General features: G+C 39.3%; 1 protein-coding gene across 1 annotated transcript in view; it reads left to right on the top strand.

The window, feature by feature from the left end:
- Positions 1–19,081, top strand: part of TTN (titin) — a 311,927-nt gene that overhangs the window by 27,602 nt on the left and 265,244 nt on the right. Inside the window, exons 24-43 of the mRNA XM_043504858.1 lie at positions 51–274; positions 377–541; positions 641–809; positions 1,400–3,090; positions 3,190–3,471; positions 3,779–4,045; positions 4,150–4,422; positions 4,541–4,804; positions 4,902–5,162; positions 5,554–5,814; positions 6,320–6,583; positions 6,681–6,941; positions 7,088–7,348; positions 11,777–12,037; positions 12,133–12,274; positions 12,365–12,530; positions 13,029–13,260; positions 14,057–14,341; positions 14,437–14,562; positions 17,839–18,027. Coding sequence (XP_043360793.1) covers positions 51–274; positions 377–541; positions 641–809; positions 1,400–3,090; positions 3,190–3,471; positions 3,779–4,045; positions 4,150–4,422; positions 4,541–4,804; positions 4,902–5,162; positions 5,554–5,814; positions 6,320–6,583; positions 6,681–6,941; positions 7,088–7,348; positions 11,777–12,037; positions 12,133–12,274; positions 12,365–12,530; positions 13,029–13,260; positions 14,057–14,341; positions 14,437–14,562; positions 17,839–18,027 — 6,044 coding nt within the window. The remainder of the gene's footprint in view (positions 1–50; positions 275–376; positions 542–640; positions 810–1,399; positions 3,091–3,189; positions 3,472–3,778; positions 4,046–4,149; positions 4,423–4,540; positions 4,805–4,901; positions 5,163–5,553; positions 5,815–6,319; positions 6,584–6,680; positions 6,942–7,087; positions 7,349–11,776; positions 12,038–12,132; positions 12,275–12,364; positions 12,531–13,028; positions 13,261–14,056; positions 14,342–14,436; positions 14,563–17,838; positions 18,028–19,081) is intronic.

The following is a 19,081-nucleotide window of genomic DNA, read 5'->3' as shown; positions in this document are numbered from 1 at the left end:
CTGGTTCTAGGCATCATTGCTACAGCACAGCTTTTTTGTCTCTCCCTCAGGTCTCTTTCTCCTCGTTCCCCAAGTCGTTCTCCAGCCCGTAGTTCTCCGTCTCGTTCTCCTGCTCGCAGACTAGATGAAACTGATGAAGGACAACTGGAGAGATTGTATAAGCCAGTTTTTGTGTTGAAACCTAGTTCCTTTAAATGTGCAGAGGGGCAGACGGCGAGATTTGACCTAAAAGTAGTTGGCAGACCCATGCCAGAAACATACTGGTTTCATAATGGTATCTCAATTTATTTTCATAATATAATTATTTAGAAAAAATATAGTATTTTCCATGTTGGGAAACAGTACTAGGTGTAAAAAAAATTGTCTGTTTCTGCAGGTCAACAAGTTGTTAATGACTATACTCATAAAATAGTAGTTAAAGAAGATGGCACACAGTCAATGATCATTGTCTATGCTAGTCCTGATGATTCTGGTGAATGGACTGTAGTTGCTCAGAACAGGGCAGGCAAAACTACGATCTCTATGACCTTGACAGTGGAAGGTATTTACTCTGAACATTTGAAAAAAACTTTATCATTATTATGTATAGAAACAGCTATTTCAATTTCTATGTCGGATCACTTTTTTCTTGCTCTTTCAGCTCAAGAACATCTAGTGAAACCACATTTTGTAGAAAGGCTGAAGAATGTTAGTGTCAAGGAAGGTACTAAACTGAAAATGTCAGTGAAAGCTACTGGTAACCCTAATCCTGACATTGTATGGTTGAAGAACAGTGATATCATTGTACCTCATAAATACCCAAAGATCAAGTAAGTGCTTCCTAAAAAGATGATGTGTAAAAACAGTAAAAATTTCAATAAGCCTGGTCCTGCAAGGTACTAAGTACCTCCTAGTGTTTTCTGAGTGTCTCCAACTCCCCAAAAATGTATAGATGAGAATTGAGAGTGAGAACAATGGAAACTAGGGGCCTGATCCCATGGCCTTTGAAGACTATGGGAATCTTTCCACTGACTTCAATGAGGATTGGATCTGGCCCTAAAAGTGTGCAATAACTTACAGGCTCAGGCCTGCCTTTTGCATATTTCTGTACATGTATATTATGTAAGTTTCAATAAAACTTAAAACCAAATTGTAAAATAACTTCCATTAGCGTTCTGTATCTACAGTCCTCTGGTAGATGAAATTTATACTGATTTCAAGACCACTAAAGATTGATACTTTGTGTTTATACAGTGCCTTGCACAATGAGGCCACATTCTTGGTTGGTCGTTAGGCACTACCATGATTAAGTATTATTTTTGATTCCACCAGAAGTTTGCCTGCTTAAAGGTTATAGGGATGGGACCTAATTGTGAAGGAGATATATGAGAAAATAAGGTATATTTTTTTAATATTTCAGAATTGAGGGAACTAAAGGAGAAGCTGCACTTAAAATTGAGTCCACTGTCAAGCATGATGCTGCATGGTATACTGCTACTGCCATTAATAAAGCTGGGCGCGACACTACACGGTGCAAGGTAAATGTTGAAGTGGAATTTGCAGAACCTGAACCAGAAAGGAAATTAATCATTCCAAGGGGAACATACAGAGCAAAGGAGATTGCAGCACCTGAGCTTGAGCCTCTCCATTTGCGTTATGGTCAAGAGCAATGGGAGGAGGGAGACCTTTATGACAAAGAAAAACAACAAAAGCCATTCTTTAAGAAGAAACTCACTTCATTAAGGCTCAAGCGCTTTGGACCAGCTCATTTTGACTGCAGACTGACACCAATTGGTGACCCCACTATGGTAGTCGACTGGCTACATGATGGCAAGCCCCTGGAGGCAGCCAATAGACTCCGTATGATTAATGAATTTGGATACTGCAGTCTGGATTATGGAGTAGCCTATCCTAGAGACAGTGGAGTGATCACTTGCAGGGCAAGTAACAAATACGGTACTGACCACACATCAGCTACCCTTATTGTTAAAGATGAGAAAAGCCTTGTGGAAGAAACTCAGTTGCCGGAAGGCAGGAAGGGACTACAGCGAATTGAAGAGATGGAAAGAATGGCCCATGAGGGGGCCCTTGCTGGAGTAACAGAGGATCAAAAAGAGAAGCAAATGCCAGAAATTGTTTTGGTCCCTGAGCCTGCAAGAGTACTGGAGGGTGAAACTGCACGGTTCCGCTGCCGTGTCACTGGCTATCCACAGCCCAAAGTCAATTGGTATCTCAACGGGCAGCTCATTCGTAAAAGCAAAAGGTTTAGACTCCGCTATGATGGTATCTACTACCTGGACATTGTGGACTGCAAATCATACGATACAGGTGAAGTGAAGGTTACGGCAGAAAATCCAGAGGGAGTAACGGAACACAAAGTGAAACTTGAGATCCAGCAGAGGGAAGATTTCAGGTCTGTCCTTCGCCGGGCACCCGAACCCAGGCACGAGCCAGCAGCAACAGAGCCTGGCAAACTTCTCTTTGCAGTACAAAAAGTAGACAAGCCTTCTGAGACAACTACCAAAGAGGTGGTGAAGCTAAAAAGGGCTGAAAGAATTACTCACGAGAAGCTAACGGAAGAGACTGAAGAGCTGCGCAGTAAATTCAAGCGTAGGACAGAGGAGGGCTATTATGAAGCCATTACTGCTGTGGAGCTTAAGTCTCGTAAAAAAGATGAATCATATGAAGAAATGCTTAAAAAGACAAAAGAGGAACTTCTTCACTGGACCAAAGACTTAACGGAGGAAGAGAAAAAAGTGCTTCTTGCTGAAGGCGAACTCACCATTCCAGCTATCAAACCAGAGAGGCTTGAGCTTAGTCCAAGTATGGAGGCTCCTAAGATACTTGAACGAATTCAAAGCCAGACAGTAGCCCAAGGTAGTGATGCACATTTCCGTGTTAGAGTAGTAGGGAAACCAGACCCTGAATGCCAGTGGTTCAGAAATGGTATACAGATTGACCGGTCTGATCGGATATATTGGTACTGGCCTGAAGATAATGTTTGTGAATTGGTCATCAGAGATGTAACAGCTGAGGACTCTGCCAGCATCATGGTGAAAGCAATCAATATAGCTGGTGAAACTTCAAGCCACGCTTTCTTGCTAGTACAAGGTAATATGTAAATCCCTTTAATGTATCCTGTTCATTAACAAAATGTGTTTGTCTTTGTAGTCCACAGGTTATCAACTCTCAATATTTTTTATTTTGCAGCCAAACAATTGATAAATTTCACACAAAATTTACAAGATGTTGTTGCTAAAGAGAGAGATTCTATGGCAACCTTTGAATGTGAAACCTCAGAACCCTTTATCAAAGTGAAATGGTATAAAAATGGAATCGAAATTTTTTCTGGAGACAAATACAGGATGCACTCTGACAGAAAAGGTCACTTTCTTTCTGTGCTAATGATTGACATGTTAGATGCTGAGGACTACAGCTGTGCATTGGTAGAAGATGAAACTGTAAAAACAACTGCTAAGCTTATTGTTGAAGGTAGGAATGAAAGCTTTATTATCACTCAGTGTTTTTATAGTAAAATCTTCCAGGAAGAAATCGGCTATCACCAATGAACATAGCAGCATGCATTTTGCTGTATAGAACATTGCAGAAATGTTTACACTATGTTTATAATTTTTTTAATGCAACACGAAAGCCTGAAAATTATTTTATGTTCAGGGTTTGAAAATAATATTTAATTTAGATGCAAGTTTGCTTCTTTAAAACCAAATATTTTTATAAGAAATGTTTCATAAACATTCTTTAAAAAATCATTTGTGAATGTATTTATGTTCTAATGCAGGTGCCGTTATTGAGTTTGTTAAAGAACTTGAGGATATTGAAGTCCCAGAGTCGTTCTCAGGCGAGCTTGAATGTGAGATTTCCCCTGAAGATGTGGAGGGGAAATGGTATCGTGGCGATGTGGAGCTCATATCCAATAGTAAATACATGATTACGTCCCGGCGTGGTCGCCAAATTCTCACTGTTAAAGATGTTAGTAAGGAAGACCAAGGAGAGTACAGCTTTGTTGTAGATGGCAAAAAGACAAGTTGCAAACTGAAGATGAAGCGTAAGCCTTTCTAATCACATACCCCTTCTTTCCTACAGCTTTAATAATAATTATTTTGTTTATCTATTGTGAGGATTAATTTATTTTTCTTTCATATTTCATAGCTCGTCCTGTGACCATTCTTCAAGGACTTACTGATCAGAAAGTCTGCGAGGGTGATATTGTGCAACTTGAAGTTAAAGTCTCCCTAGAAAATGTTGAAGGTGTCTGGATGAAGGATGGTATCGAAATTCAGCCAAATGATCGTGTGCACATTGTGCTGGACAAGCAGTCACATATGTTGTTAGTTGAAGATGTAACAAAGGAAGATAGTGGCAATTACTCCTTTAATATTCCCAGTCTTTATCTTTCAACCACTGGACGAGTGTCTGTTTATAGTAAGTGACTATTGTTAGCCAGTCCAATGTTTTTTCAAAGGCATGGGTGGTCATTTGTTTGCTTTATTTCTTGTTAATTTAAGGGGGTTTTTACATTAATATTTCTGTGACTTGCCAGGTGTGGACATAGTGGTGCCACTAAAAGATATTCACACTATTGAAGGAACAAAAGCTGTCTTGGAATGCAAAGTTTCAGTTCCTGATGTGTCTTCATCCAAATGGTACCTAAACGATCAACAGATAAAGCCTGATGACCGTATACAAGCTGTCTGCAAAGGCACTAAACAAAGGCTAGTGCTTACTAGGATCCATGCATCAGATGCAGGACAATACAAACTGATGATTGGCAAAGTTGAAACCAGTTGCAATCTTACAGTTGAAAGTAGGTATTTGTAAAGAAGCACAGTACTTCTTAAAACACTTCTTGCTAATATAACAAAGTGGTCATGACTAATATTTCTAATGAACTTGTTTTACAGAAATTCAGATTATTAGAGGCCTTCATGACATCACATGCACTGAAACTCAGAATGTGTCCTTTGAGGTTGAGCTATCTCATGCAGGTATTGATGTTTTATGGCACTTCAAAGACCAAGAGCTCAAGCCTAGTCCTAAATACAAAATCGAAGCACGTGGCAAAATATATAAATTGACAGTGGTCACCATGATGAAAGATGATGAAGGTGAATACATATTTTACGCCGGAGAAAAGAAAACATCTGGGAAGCTTATAGTAGCAGGTTAGTAGGCTTAAATCCCAAAAAGTGTCTGACTTTGATTTTTAAAAAATGTGCCCAATGTAATAAGCAATTTACATATTTTGAAGCAGCACCTGGCAATTTTGCTCTTGCTATACCTTTCTCCACTCTTTTCTTTTCTCTCCTTTTTCCTGAGGTTTGTCTCTCCTTCTCTATCTTATCTTACTTCTAGCAGCTCTTAGGTGTTGTTTAAATGCTTTGTTAAATCGGGATCATAATGTAGAATGATGCACAAATGAAGGCAGTATGTTGTCCTCAGAATCTGTGTAGCTGGTGCATTTCAGCAAAGCTGCATTTCAGTATAGGGGAAAAAATAATCTAATGAGACAGCTGAAACACTGAACAAATAACTCGTGCTTTTGCTTCCCAAAAGGTGGTGCCATTGCAAAGCCTCTAACCGATCTAACAGTGGCTGAATCCCAAGAAGCTGTTTTTGAATGTGAAGTGGCAAATCCTGATTCTGATGGCCAGTGGTTGAAGAATGGTAAACCATTATCTATGACTGATCACCTCCAAAGCGAATCAGATGGTTTAAAGAGGAGACTTAATATTCCAGTCAGCAAGCTAGATGATATGGGTGAATATACCTACAAAGTTGCATCCTCAAAAACATCTGCCAAATTGAACGTTGAAGGTCAGTAATTCTATTCTGATTTGATACTTTTAAGGGCTTGATTCACCTTTTGCTCAGGCCCTAAGACACAAAATAAAACTAAGTCTGATATACATCATCATTATTATAAACTGTCTTTTTTGTATTTAAAATTGAGGCAATAAATGGATACAATTTTTGGATGTTCCATGTTAGAATTTAACATACCGGTAATATTTTGATAAAAACCATATTCGGTGTATGCTGTAAGCCATTAAAAAGTCAGCATTTGCCAATTGTGTAGTAGCATTTTAAATATAGAAAAACTATGTTAATCTTAGATACTGATAGCTGCTGGGAAATGCTGTTTTGTTTTGGGGGGGGCTAGGGGAGGGGGAGGCGTTGGTGACCATGATATGTGTGTAAAGTGTATGTCTTTGGATCTTAAAATAAAAGAGGATCATAACATGTTTTGTAAAATGACCGTGTTTAACTTTCTTTGAGTTTCAGTTTGCTTTTTCAGCTTTATTGGTCATTGTTTTTCTAGCTGTTAAAATAAAGAAGACACTAAAGAACCTAACTGTAACAGAAACACAAGATGCAGTTTTTTCTGTGGAACTTACCCACCCTGATGTTAAAGGAGTTCAGTGGATCAAAAATGGCATTGAACTTAAATCAGATGACAAATATGAGATTACAATGAAGGGAAATGTTTACACACTGCAAGTGAAAAATTGTGTTATCACTGATGAGTCTGTTTACAGTTTTAAGCTTGGAAGGTTAGGTGCCAATGCCAGACTCCACGTTGAAAGTAAGTCAATTTGTGATCATTTCAGCAATTAGTCTAATGACTGATTTAAAATTTAAATCACAAGTATGAGTAAACTGTTGTGATTCTCTTCCTTAAGCTGTTAAGATAATCAAAAAGCCAAAGGATATGACTGCTTTGGAAAATGCCACTGTTTCCTTTGAATTGAGTGTTTCCCATGATACTGTACCGATCAAATGGTTCCACAAAAATGTTGAGATTAAGTCAAGTGACAAGTACAGTATGATCTCTCAAAGGAAAGTTCACAAGCTGATGCTGCAGAATATATCTCCTTCTGATGCTGGAGAATACACAGCTGTAGTAGGACAACTGGAGTGCAAAGCAAAGCTGTTTGTGGAAAGTAAGTATTTCATGCCACACTAGTTCATGTATTATAACTGGTCCTTACACAGGTTGATCTGTTACTCTTTGCATTTCCAATTCTATAAACAAAATTTAAAAGACAATACTATCTGATTTTTTTTTCATTCTCTTGCTTTTTCATAGCTGTACATATTACAAAGACCATGAAAAGTATTGAGGTTCCTGAGACCAAAACTGCCTCCTTTCAGTGTGAAGTATCTCATTTCAATGTACCTGCTGTATGGCTAAAAAATGGGGTGGAAATTGAAATGAGTCAAAAGTTTAAAATAGTGGTTCAAGGGAAACTCCATCAGCTCAATATCATTAACACAAGCAGTGAAGATTCTGCAGAATATACATTTGTCTGTGGGAATGACAGAGTCAGTGCAACTCTGACAGTAAACCGTAAGTGAAAATAAAAATTAACCAAAGTGTTTTCTATTACCAAAATAGTTATGATATTAATATATGATTAAAGCTTCTTTGTGTTCAATATAAACTGAAACCCATCTCATCTACATGTTAGAGTGGAAATATGGGAATCAGGAGACATGGGGTAAAATTCTCAAAAGAAGTACCTAAGGAGCCTAAATCCCATTTTCAAAAGAGATTGAGGCACTTATGAGCTCAAAGTCCCTTTGATTTTTATTAAGGCTTAAGCTTCTAAGTGGCTAGATCACATTTTGAAAATGGGACTTAGTCTCTTAAATCATTTAGAAACGTTTGAAAATGTTATTCCTAGATTTGTTTCTCGAATCTTGACTCTGACACAGAATGCCTCTTTGACATTGCACAAGTCATTTAGCTGCTCTGTGCCTCAGTTTCACCATCTATAAAATGGAAATATTCCCTTTTCTAAATTATTTTGAGATCCTTGAATGAAAGGCTCTATACAACTATAGAATGATATGGTTTGTTTTTGGCATTTGTTTGGTTTTTGAGTTTTAAACTTTTTTTTTGTTCCAGAAAATAAGATTATTCAGGTCACTTTGTATCTATTTTTCCATACTAATTTCACAAAAATATGTATTAAAAACAAAGACACTTATTAAAAAGTAGTAACTTCCAAATAAAATGCTGAAAAGGCCACTCTCTTTTTGCAAAAAGAAAAGGAGTACCGGTGGCACCTTTGCCACCGGTACTCCTTTTCTTTTTGCGAATACAGACTAACACGGCTGCTACTTTGAACTCTCTTTTTGGTAATTTTTGTGCTAAATGCAAGATGTTCAGTTTTCAATTAAAAGGAGTACTTGTGGCACCTTAGAGACTAACAAATTTATTAGAGCATAAGCTTTCGTGAGCTACAGCTCACTTCATCGGATGCATTTGGTGGAAAAAACAGAGGAGAGATTTATATACACACACACAGAGAACATGAAACAATGGGTTTATCATACACACTGTAAGGAGAGTGATCACTTAAGATAAGCCATCACCAACAGCAGGGGAGGAAGGAGGAAAACCTTTCATGGTGATAAGCAGGTAGGCTAATTCCAGCAGTTAACAAGAATATCAGAGGAACAGTGGGGGGTGGGGTGGGAGGGAGAAATACCATGGGGAAATAGTTTTACTTTGTGTAATGACTCATCCATTCCCAGTCTCTATTCAAGCCTAAGTTAATTGTATCCAGTTTGCAAATTAATTCCAATTCAGCAGTCTCTCCTTGGAGTCTGTTTTTGAAGCTTTTTTGTTGAAGTATAGCCACTTTTAGGTCTGTGATCGAGTGACCAGAGAGATTGAAGTGTTCTCCAACTGGTTTTTGAATGTTATAATTCTTGACGTCTGATTTGTGTCCATTCATTCTTTTACGTAGAGACTGTCCAGTTTGGCCAATGTACATGGCAGAGGGGCATTGCTGGCACATGATGGCATATATCACATTGGTAGATGCGCAGGTGAACGAGCCTCTGAGAGTGTGGCTGATGTGATTAGGCCCTATGATGGTATCCCCTGAATAGATATGTGGACAGAGTTGGCAACGGGCTTTGTTGCAAGGATAGGTTCCTGGGTTAGTGGTTCTGTTGTGTGGTGTGTGGTTGCTGGTGAGTATTTGCTTCAGATTGGGGGGCTGTCTGTAAGCAAGGACTGGTCTGTCTCCCAAGATCTGAGAGAGCGATGGCTCGTCCTTCAGGATAGGTTGTAGATTCTTGATGATTGGTTGGAGAGGTTTTAGTTGGGGGCTGAAGGTGATGGCTAGTGGCGTTCTGTTGTTTTCTTTGTTGGGCCTGTCCTGTAGTAGGTGACTTCTGGGTACTCTTCTGGCTCTGTCAATCTGTTTCTTCACTTCAGCAGGTGGGTATTGTAGTTGTAGGAATGCATGATAGAGATCTTGTAGGTGTTTGTCTCTGTCTGAGGGGTTGGAGCAAATGCGGTTATATCGTAGCGCTTGGCTGTAGACAATGGATCGAGTGGTATGATCTGGATGAAAGCTAGAGGCATGTAAGTAGGAATAGCGGTCAGTAGGTTTCCGATATAGGGTGGTGTTTATGTGACCATCGCTTATTAGCACCGTAGTGTCCAGGAAGTGGATCTCTTGTGTGGACTGGTCCAGGCTGAGGTTGATGGTGGGATGGAAATTGTTGAAATCATGGTGGAATTCCTCAAGAGCTTCTTTTCCATGGGTCCAGATGATGAAGATGTCATCAATGTAGCGCAAGTAGAGTAGGGGCATTAGGGGACGAGAGCTGAGGAAGCGTTGTTCTAAGTCAGCCATAAAAATGTTGGCATACTGTGGGGCCATGCGGGTACCCATCGCAGTGCCGCTGATTTGAAGGTATACATTGTCACCAAATGTGAAATAGTTATGGGTCAGGACAAAGTCACAAAGTTCTGCCACCAGGTTAGCCGTGACAGTATCGGGGATACTGTTCCTGACGACTTGTAGTCCATCTTTGTGTGGAATGTTGGTGTAGAGGGCTTCTACATCCATAGTGGCTAGGATGGTGTTTTTAGGAAGATCACCAATGGACTGTAGTTTCCTCAGGAAATCGGTGGTGTCTCGAAGATAGCTGGGAGTGCTGGTAACGAAGGGCCTGAGGAGGGAGTCTACATAGCCAGACAATCCTGCTGTCAGGGTGCCAATGCCTGAGATGATGGGGCGTCCAGGATTTCCAGGTTTATGGATCTTGGGTAGCAGATAGAATACCCCAGGTCGGGGCTCCAGGGGTGTGTCTGTGCGGATTTGTTCTTGTGCTTTTTCAGGGAGTTTCTTGAGCAAATGCTGTAGTTTCTTTTGGTAACTCTCAGTGGGATCAGAGGGTAATGGCTTGTAGAAAGTGGTATTGGAGAGCTGCCTAGTAGCCTCTTGTTCATACTCCGACCTATTCATGATGAGGACAGCACCTCCTTTGTCAGCCTTTTTGATTATGATGTCAGAGTTGTTTCTGAGGCTGTGGATGGCACTGTGTTCTGCATGGCTGAGGTTATGGGGTAAGCGATGCTGCTTTTCCACAATTTCAGCTCGTGCACGTCGGCGGAAGCAGTCTATGTAGAAATCCAGGCTGCTGTTTCGACCTTCAGGAGGAGTCCACCCAGAATCCTTCTTTTTGTAGTGTTGGCAGGAAGGTCTCTGTGGGTTAATATGTTGGTCAGAGGTGTGTTGGAAATATTCCTTGAGTCTGAGACGTCGAAAATAGGATTCTAGGTCACCACAGAACTGTATCATGTTCGTGGGGGTGGAGGGGCAAAAGGAGAGGCCCCGAGATATCTATTCAGGGGATACCATCATAGGGCCTAATCACATCAGCCACACTCTCAGAGGCTCGTTCACCTGCGCATCTACCAATGTGATATATGCCATCATGTGCCAGCAATGCCCCTCTGCCATGTACATTGGCCAAACTGGACAGTCTCTACGTAAAAGAATGAATGGACACAAATCAGACGTCAAGAATTATAACATTCAAAAACCAGTTGGAGAACACTTCAATCTCTCTGGTCACTCGATCACAGACCTAAAAGTGGCTATACTTCAACAAAAAAGCTTCAAAAACAGACTCCAACGAGAGACTGCTGAATTGGAATTAATTTGCAAACTGGATACAATTAACTTAGGCTTGAATAGAGACTGGGAATGGATGAGTCATTACACAAAGTAAAACTATTTCCCCATGGTATTTCTGCCTCCCACCCCACCCCCCACTGTTCCTCTGATATTCTTGTTAACTGCTGGAATTAGCCTACCTGCTTGTCACCATGAAAGGTTTTCCTCCTTTCCCCCCTGCTGTTGGTGATGGCTTATCTTAAGTGATCACTCTCCTTACAGTTTTCAGAGTAGCAGCCGTGTTAGTCTGTATTCGCAAAAAGAAAAGGAGTACTTGTGGCACCTTAGAGACTAACAAATTTATTAGAGCATAAGCTTTCGTGAGCTACAGCTCACTTCATCGGATGAAGTGAGCTGTAGCTCACGAAAGCTTATGCTCTAATAAATTTGTTAGTCTCTAAGGTGCCACAAGTACTCCTTTTCTTTCTCCTTACAGTGTGTATGATAAACCCATTGTTTCATGTTCTCTGTGTGTGTGTATATAAATCTCTCCTCTGTTTTTTCCACCAAATGCATCCGATGAAGTGAGCTGTAGCTCACGAAAGCTTATGCTCTAATAAATTTGTTAGTCTCTAAGGTGCCACAAGTACTCCTTTTCTTTTTGCGAATACAGACTAACACGGCTGCTACTCTGAAACCAGTTTTCAATTAATGGCTTATTTTATAATAATTTGCAAAACCAACGAGGGAAGGACCTTAGTTTAAATTCAATCTGATTAAGGGATTGTGAAGCAATTCAGGTTCCTGTTAAGACACATTCTTAAATCATATTGCAATTTCTTTTCTTTTAGCTATCTTGATTACATCCATGTTGAAAGACATCAATGCTGAAGAGAAAGATAAAATAACATTTGAAGTAACTGTCAACTATGAAGGCATCACATACAAGTGGTTAAAGAATGGGGTGGAGATAAAATCAACTGACAGGTGCCAGATAAGAACTAAAAAGCTTACACATTATCTTGCCATAAGGAATGTCCACTTTGGTGATGCTGCAGAATACAGTTTTGTTGCTGGGAAAGCTGTTTCTTCGGCCACTTTATATGTGGAAGGTATTTGTTTTCATAGTCTGTATATTTAAGGAATGGTAATGGCCCTCCTGATATATATTTACAGTGTTCATCATATATCCATGGTATTTCCCTAGCTCGTCACATTGAATTTAGGAAGCACATTAAAGACATTAAGGTTGTAGAGAAGAAACGAGCCATTTTTGAATGTGAAATCTCAGAACCTGACATTTCAGTGCAGTGGATGAAGGATGGCCAGGAACTCCAGCTTGGTGACAGGTAATCTTTTTTTCCAGAACAAGACCCTAGTATTCCATATATATTTTTTCAGAAAAATAGCTTTGTTCATTGTCTTTCTGTTGTCTTTAGAGTGAAAGTTCAGAGGGAGAGATTTGTCCATCGCCTCCTCATTCCTTCCACAAAGATGTCTGATGCTGGACAGTACACTGTAGTAGCAGGAGGAAACATGTCCAGTGCTAACTTAGTTGTGGAAGGTCGTGATATTCGTATCAGAAGTGTCCATAAAGATGTTCAGGTATAGTATATACATAGGGAATAAATTCTTGATGGTTCTGTTGTTTTACCATTCGAAGGAGCAATAGTTTATGAATGGGATATATTGAGCCGGGGTAAGAGCGTACCTAAACTATTTGAGATAATCCCCACCCCACCCCCAAAAAAACCCAGCAGTAGTCATGCAGTCAGGGCCTCCCACCATGTTCTGATGGGCCAACCCCATCACCACGGTATAGGCCTTAGGGATGCTAAAGACACATACTTCTCACCAGACAGTTAACTTTCTTCTCATTGATCAAATAGGACATTAATAAGTGGGAGGAGGAGACCACATCTGCAGCTCTCAGGCCTATATAGTTACTTTGAGCCAGTGTACTAAGTGGTAGGCCATCCTGTGTCCTGCTGCAGAGACAGAATTCAGAGGTCCTGAGTTTTTTTCCCCCTTAAGAGTTAGTGAAGCAGGAGGGCAGCTGTAAAGGCAGGTGCTATTTGTAATATTTATTCTACTTGATAAAAGGTCATTGAAAGACAACGAGCTGTAGTTGAATTTGAAGTCAACGAAGATGATGTTGATGCTCACTGGTATAAGGATGGCATTGAGATCAATTTCCAGATTGAGGAAAGATATCAATATGTTGTGGAAAGAAGAATCCACCAGATGAGCATCACTGAAACAAGATACAATGATGCTGGGGAATACACCTTTGTAGCAGGAAGAAACAGAAGCTCTATTATTCTCTATGTTAACGGTATGTATGTTTGCAATATTATTGTAGCTGTGTTTGGTCCCAGGATATTAGAGAAGGTAGATGAGGAAATATCTTTTATTGGACCAAATTCTGTTGGTGAGACAGAGACAAAAATATTACCTCGCCCACTTTGTGCCTCTAATGGTAGGCATGGACATTCATTTTGCTCATTATTACATTTCCTATCCTATGTTTTCTGTATCTCTGTGAAAACTTGTTGGCATTATAATACTGTAAACTTGGCATAATTTCAGAGAGAGAACTCTGGAACAGTTGGGGCTGCTTGTTCTACATCACTGCTTCCTGTCCACTCTTTCCATTGAAATGGATAACTGATTAAAATGTTATAGCACTTTTTATATCTACATCTACCTAAGCCAGTCAATCCTCTTACTTTTAAGTAAAGTAAATAAAGCAGTAGTCCCTTAACTTTGATATCTCAAATATTTAGTATTGGAGGGATCAACCTAACAGTTTTCAGAGATGTTTTTTACAATTTCATCTTTCAAAAAATCTTATACACTAAAACAGTTATTTGTTCTAAAACAATTTTTCTTGAGACGTCTTTATTCCAGCCCCAGTTCAGTATTGCTTGACCAAGAAAATCCCCCAGTCAAGTTGTGTGTGAGAAATACTGAACTGGATCTTCAGTCACTGGGAACTTTGCATGAATGAGGACTGTGGATTCTGACCACTTGGCAATAGTATTTTTGTTTGGCAGAATAAGAGATCTTACTAAATTTTTAATAATTTCAATAAGCAACACATATTTAGATCCTTTTTTTTAAATCTGCAGCTCCAGAATCACCCCATATTATTCAGGAGCTTCAGCCCACCACCGTGGAATCTGGTAAACCTGCCCGCTTTTGTGCTGTAATATCAGGTAGACCCCAGCCCAAAATTTCCTGGTATAAAGATGAACAGCAGCTTTCTGCAGGCTTTAAATGCAAGTTTCTTCATGATGCACAAGAATACACTCTATTATTGATTGAGACTTTCCCTGAAGATGCAGCAGTTTATACGTGTGAAGCAAAGAATGACTATGGAGTTGCCACTACTTCAGCTTCGCTTTCAGTGGAAGGTAAGTTTCCCACATTCCTTGAAGTGTATTTGAAATGTTATTGTTAGTATTTTGTGCTCTTCTATGTGGTCTAACCTTTTGGTCTCTTTCTTTAGTCCCAGAAGTTGTTTCTCCTGATCTAGAAGTGCCAGTTTATCCACCTACTCTTATAACACCACTTCAAGATGTTGTTACTTCTGAGGGACAATCTGCTTGTTTTCAGTGCAGAGTTACAGGGACAGGTTAGTTTAATGAAATTGTATACAATTTTTGTTATATCAGAATTGTTCAGCTAATACTCAAAGCAAATCTAATAGCACATGAGCTGAAATCAGTCTTTCTGAGGATTGTGTAACTATCAGATATATGTACAAAGTACAGTGTTGGCTGTATAATTGACTGACAGCTAGCAATTTTAAAAACTATCTCATAGATGCCAGCAGACATGAAATTTATGAGTCCCCTAATGCTAAGCATTTTTTTAATAGGTGGTCATGGGCTCAGTAGTTCTTACATTTTTAATCAGATGTGAACCTTTTTTAATGCTTTTCAGAGTACTGACTACTATATGACGTTTAAAACTGTCAGTGCAGTGATATGGCAGAGCTTTGAAGCCCTAACTGCAATGCTGGAGAAAGCATTATCCTATAAATGAGCATGAACAATGAACAAAGCTTCTGGTGCCACCTACTGACACACCATCTTAAAGATACAGATCAAAAATCTGCCCTGACTTTCACCCTCAAAGCCCTTAATATCCCCAGAATGAACCATTTTCAATGCCATTCATGGAAACATTAAACTAAAAATATTATATCAAAATTATCATTTTTGTTTTATCCCAGCATCAGAGATTTTTTTTTAATTTACACTTATTTGAAATAGACTTTCCTTATATAAATTTACCATGTTTTAATTAAATAAATACCATCTTATAACTAAAATTTTTGCCCATGACACCATAGTAGCTAGTTTGATAAATTAAACTGCAGTATTATTATTATTACCCCACATAGTCTTGGGAATTATTAATAATAATAAAATATTCACATATTACTGTAGAGATACCTAGTGCCTAGCATAAAACAGTATAAGATTCAGTCCCTGTCCCAAAGAGTTTATAGTAGACTATAGCAGTAGTTCTCAACCCGGGGTCCAGGGCCTTATGGGGGGCCATGAGCAGGTTTTGGGAGGCCACCAAGCAGGGCAGTGTTAGACTTGCTGGGGCCCAGGGAACAAAGCTCAAGCCCCATTGTGTGGGGGTGGAGCCTAGGGCTCCCAGCCCTGCCACCTGGGGCTGAAGCCAAAGCCTGAGCAACTTAGCTTTGCAGGGACCTCTGTGCCATGGGGCCTCATGCAACTGCCCTGCTTGCTACCCACAAACACCAGCCCTGGCTTTTATATGCAGAAAACCAGTTATTGTAGCACTGGTGGGTTGTGGAGTTTTTATAGCATGGGGGGGGGGGAGCTCAGAAAGAAAAAGGTTGAGAACCCCTGGATTATAGGCAGACCAAAGTCCAGATTTAAATCATTTTTGGGTTATAGAAATGCAAAAGTGTGCATGAAATGAGTAGCATCTACTCTTTTTGCATTCCTGTCACTTAAAAGAGCAATTCTTGAATTGGAAAAAGATTAGAAAACAAATCTGCTTCCATGATAAAAATTGTGTTAAGACTCAGAGAATACACATAGTTATGCTGGAACTATTAACATCTTAATTACAGCTATGCAAAGCATGACACAATTTTGTGTGTGTGTGTGCATTATCTCTATTTTCATGTTGATGACTATGAGGTACCTTTGCAGCATAGCACATGGGGTGTTATCCTTGCAGTTCCCATTCTTTTCGTATTGTATATGAATGAATTTGGATATTTCTAAAATACAGCATGAAAATATTTTATACTAGCTTAGCTAATATCCTAGCATTGAAAATATATTTTCAAACTGTGTACACGACAGTACTGTTTCCCGAAAACATTGTATCTTTATTACGACAGCAGCAAAAACAATTAAAATAATTTATATATGCCAGATCAGTGTGGTTAGTGATGTAGTTCACTGCCAGGTTTGGTGACTGGTGTTGACCTCTTCTTTCCCAAGCTGGCAAAGTTCATGATATCTGGAAAGAACAGCAGGCTTCGTGCATGAGACAAGAAGGTGTCTCACTGGACTCAACAGTGACTTTTTTTTGTCAGTTAAGGACTGGCATTAATAAGCGTCACACAGGCCAGTACAACTAAAACAGATCCTCAGCTATGATGATTTCCACCATCTAAGGATCTGGCCTTAAGGTCTAGAGCAGGGGTTCTCAAACTGGGGGGCGGGACCCCTGAGGGGGTCATGAGGTTAGTACTTGGGGGGTCGCAAGCTGTGAGCCTTCACCCCAAACCCTGCTTTCCCTCCAGTATTTATAATGGTGTTAAATATATTTAAAAGTGTTTTTAATTTATAAGGGGGTGGGGGTCACACTCAGAGGCTTGCTGTGTGAAAGGGGTCACCAGTACAAAAGTTTGAGAACCAATGGTCTAGATAGTTAGGGATATAAAAAACTGGAGGTTTCTCGGAACTCAGGTAGAAAAATAAGCCATGCACTCCATCCTCAGAGAACAGATTACTATGGTCATTTATTTGAATTGTTTGGATCAGCTGAGCCATTTTGTAGCCAACTAGATGATCAGTTTTAAATGAGAATTTGAGATTTAAGACAAATATAAAATAAAATCAGTTCTCCATTAATAATAATAATTATTAGCTGCAGCACTTCTTAAAAAAACAAAATATAGTGAAATCATCCAGGATTCTGTGGATGCAGCCCTAAAGAGCCACCTATATACATGTGCCTTAGTGTGCATCAAATTCTGCAAAATGGGGCATGCTTGGAAATGAAAGGGAAATGGACTCCCTACAACTTCCTTTGCTCCTTCCCTATGCCAGTATCCAACTCATCCCCTTCTCAGTCACCTCCAGCAGCCACCAGACCTCTTTGCCTCGCTCCTAGGCACGGACTCAAAGCTACCCTCCTCTTATGTACAGCACCTCTGCTCTCCCTCATGCTCCGACAGCCATCAGCTGAGCTCCCGCATCTGAGCTGATCCTTCCATATTTCTTCACCTACCCTCACAGATGAATTCTCAATGGAGAGTTCTACTTAAAATGTGATGCCAAGATATAGTTGCTGGGATCTTTCATTTTTCATACTCTCTGACAACATTGAAAGCCTACTCTACCTCTGCTATTTCAAATGTATCCAGAGGGAGAAAGAGAGAGCGAGATTTCCAGTTAATCACTGAATGTCGCAGTCACAAAATAAGTTTTCCCTCATACATACTACCAAGCCAGAAATGTAAAATAACTAATAAACTACATGTCTTTAAACTAGCCTTATTATACATTATCAAGGAATGTTCAACTTCAAAAAGCTGTGATATAAGCAATTTCTACTTTATGTATTTTTAAAGTATTTACCTATAGACGTATCTTAATCTTACATTTCTTTTTTTATTTTATTTGATCAGATCTGAAAATCTCTTGGTATTGCAAAGATAAGGAGATCAAGCCATCCCGTTTCTTTAGAATGACTCATTTTGAAGACACTTGCCAGTTGGAGATTTCAGAAGCCTATCCAGAAGATGAAGGAATTTATACCTTTGTTGCTAGTAATTCTATAGGCCAAGTGACAAGTACTGCTAACTTGAAGTTGGAAGGTACAATGTGCAATTAAAAAATAAATGATGTTTTAAAACTGATTGTGTGCCCATACTAATATTCATTAATAAATATATGTGAGTCACTGTCATGTCATGTCATGTCTTTAATTCAATTAATCAGTATCATCTTACAATGTCCACAACATCCACTTGCATCTCCAATACATAGGTTATGCACAGCGAAGTTTGTTTCACAGTTTTTCAACATTCCATGCACTTCATCTTTCAATTATTTTCATTAGCAGCATCCAGCATGCCTCAAACAAGGTAGAATCCTTGTCCCTAACCTAAGTCTATTAAACAGATTTTTATTCCGTTAACAAGCCTTTGCCTTGTAAAGATCTCTAAAGAGTTTTGGTATTGATAAAATGTTTTCATTTAAGAAACATTAGAAAATCTTAAAAAAGGGCATGCCCCAGATTTGTGCAAATGAGAAAATAAATGTGCACTATTATGCATTCTGAAAATATTGATCACAAATTTCAGAACAGAAAATGGTCTAGAGGGTTTGTTATTTGCGGTTCTTAGTATTGTTTAACCAGAAATATTTTTTTTGCAACATAATTTATAAACTATGGAATTAGTGATTCATATTGTAAAACTGTCAGGCCAAAAAAAAATGACAAGAGAGAGAACTTTGATTGTAGCGTAGGGTAAGAAATTAAAAGTTGGCATGCTTCTTTTCAGGATTTAAAAAGGTTGAAGAAGTTACATCAAAGTCCCAATGGCATGTTTCTTCATCAGTTTCACTTAAGAAGGAACCTGTTGGCCAAAGGCCCACCTTTATCCAGCCTATTTCAAGCTGCAGGGTATGCAGCGGGGAATCAGTCAGATTTCAAGCCAGGGTCTCTGGCATGCCAAAACCAGAAATCCAATGGTTTCATAACCAACAGCTAATGTTGCCAACAAAAGATATAGTTTTCCATTTTGATGAGCCTACAGGCACAGCTATGCTGATAATAGTAGATGCTTTTTTAGAGCACGCTGGCCAATACTCTTGCAAAGCAGGAAATAGTGCTGGAGAAGCAACCTGCACAGCTACACTTACAGT

Source organism: Dermochelys coriacea, chromosome 11 (assembly GCF_009764565.3).
Source record: "Dermochelys coriacea isolate rDerCor1 chromosome 11, rDerCor1.pri.v4, whole genome shotgun sequence".
Lineage (NCBI taxonomy): Eukaryota > Metazoa > Chordata > Testudines > Dermochelyidae > Dermochelys > Dermochelys coriacea.
The sequence above is the reverse complement of the archived record's forward strand: the minus strand, read 5'-3'. Positions and strand labels throughout refer to the sequence as shown.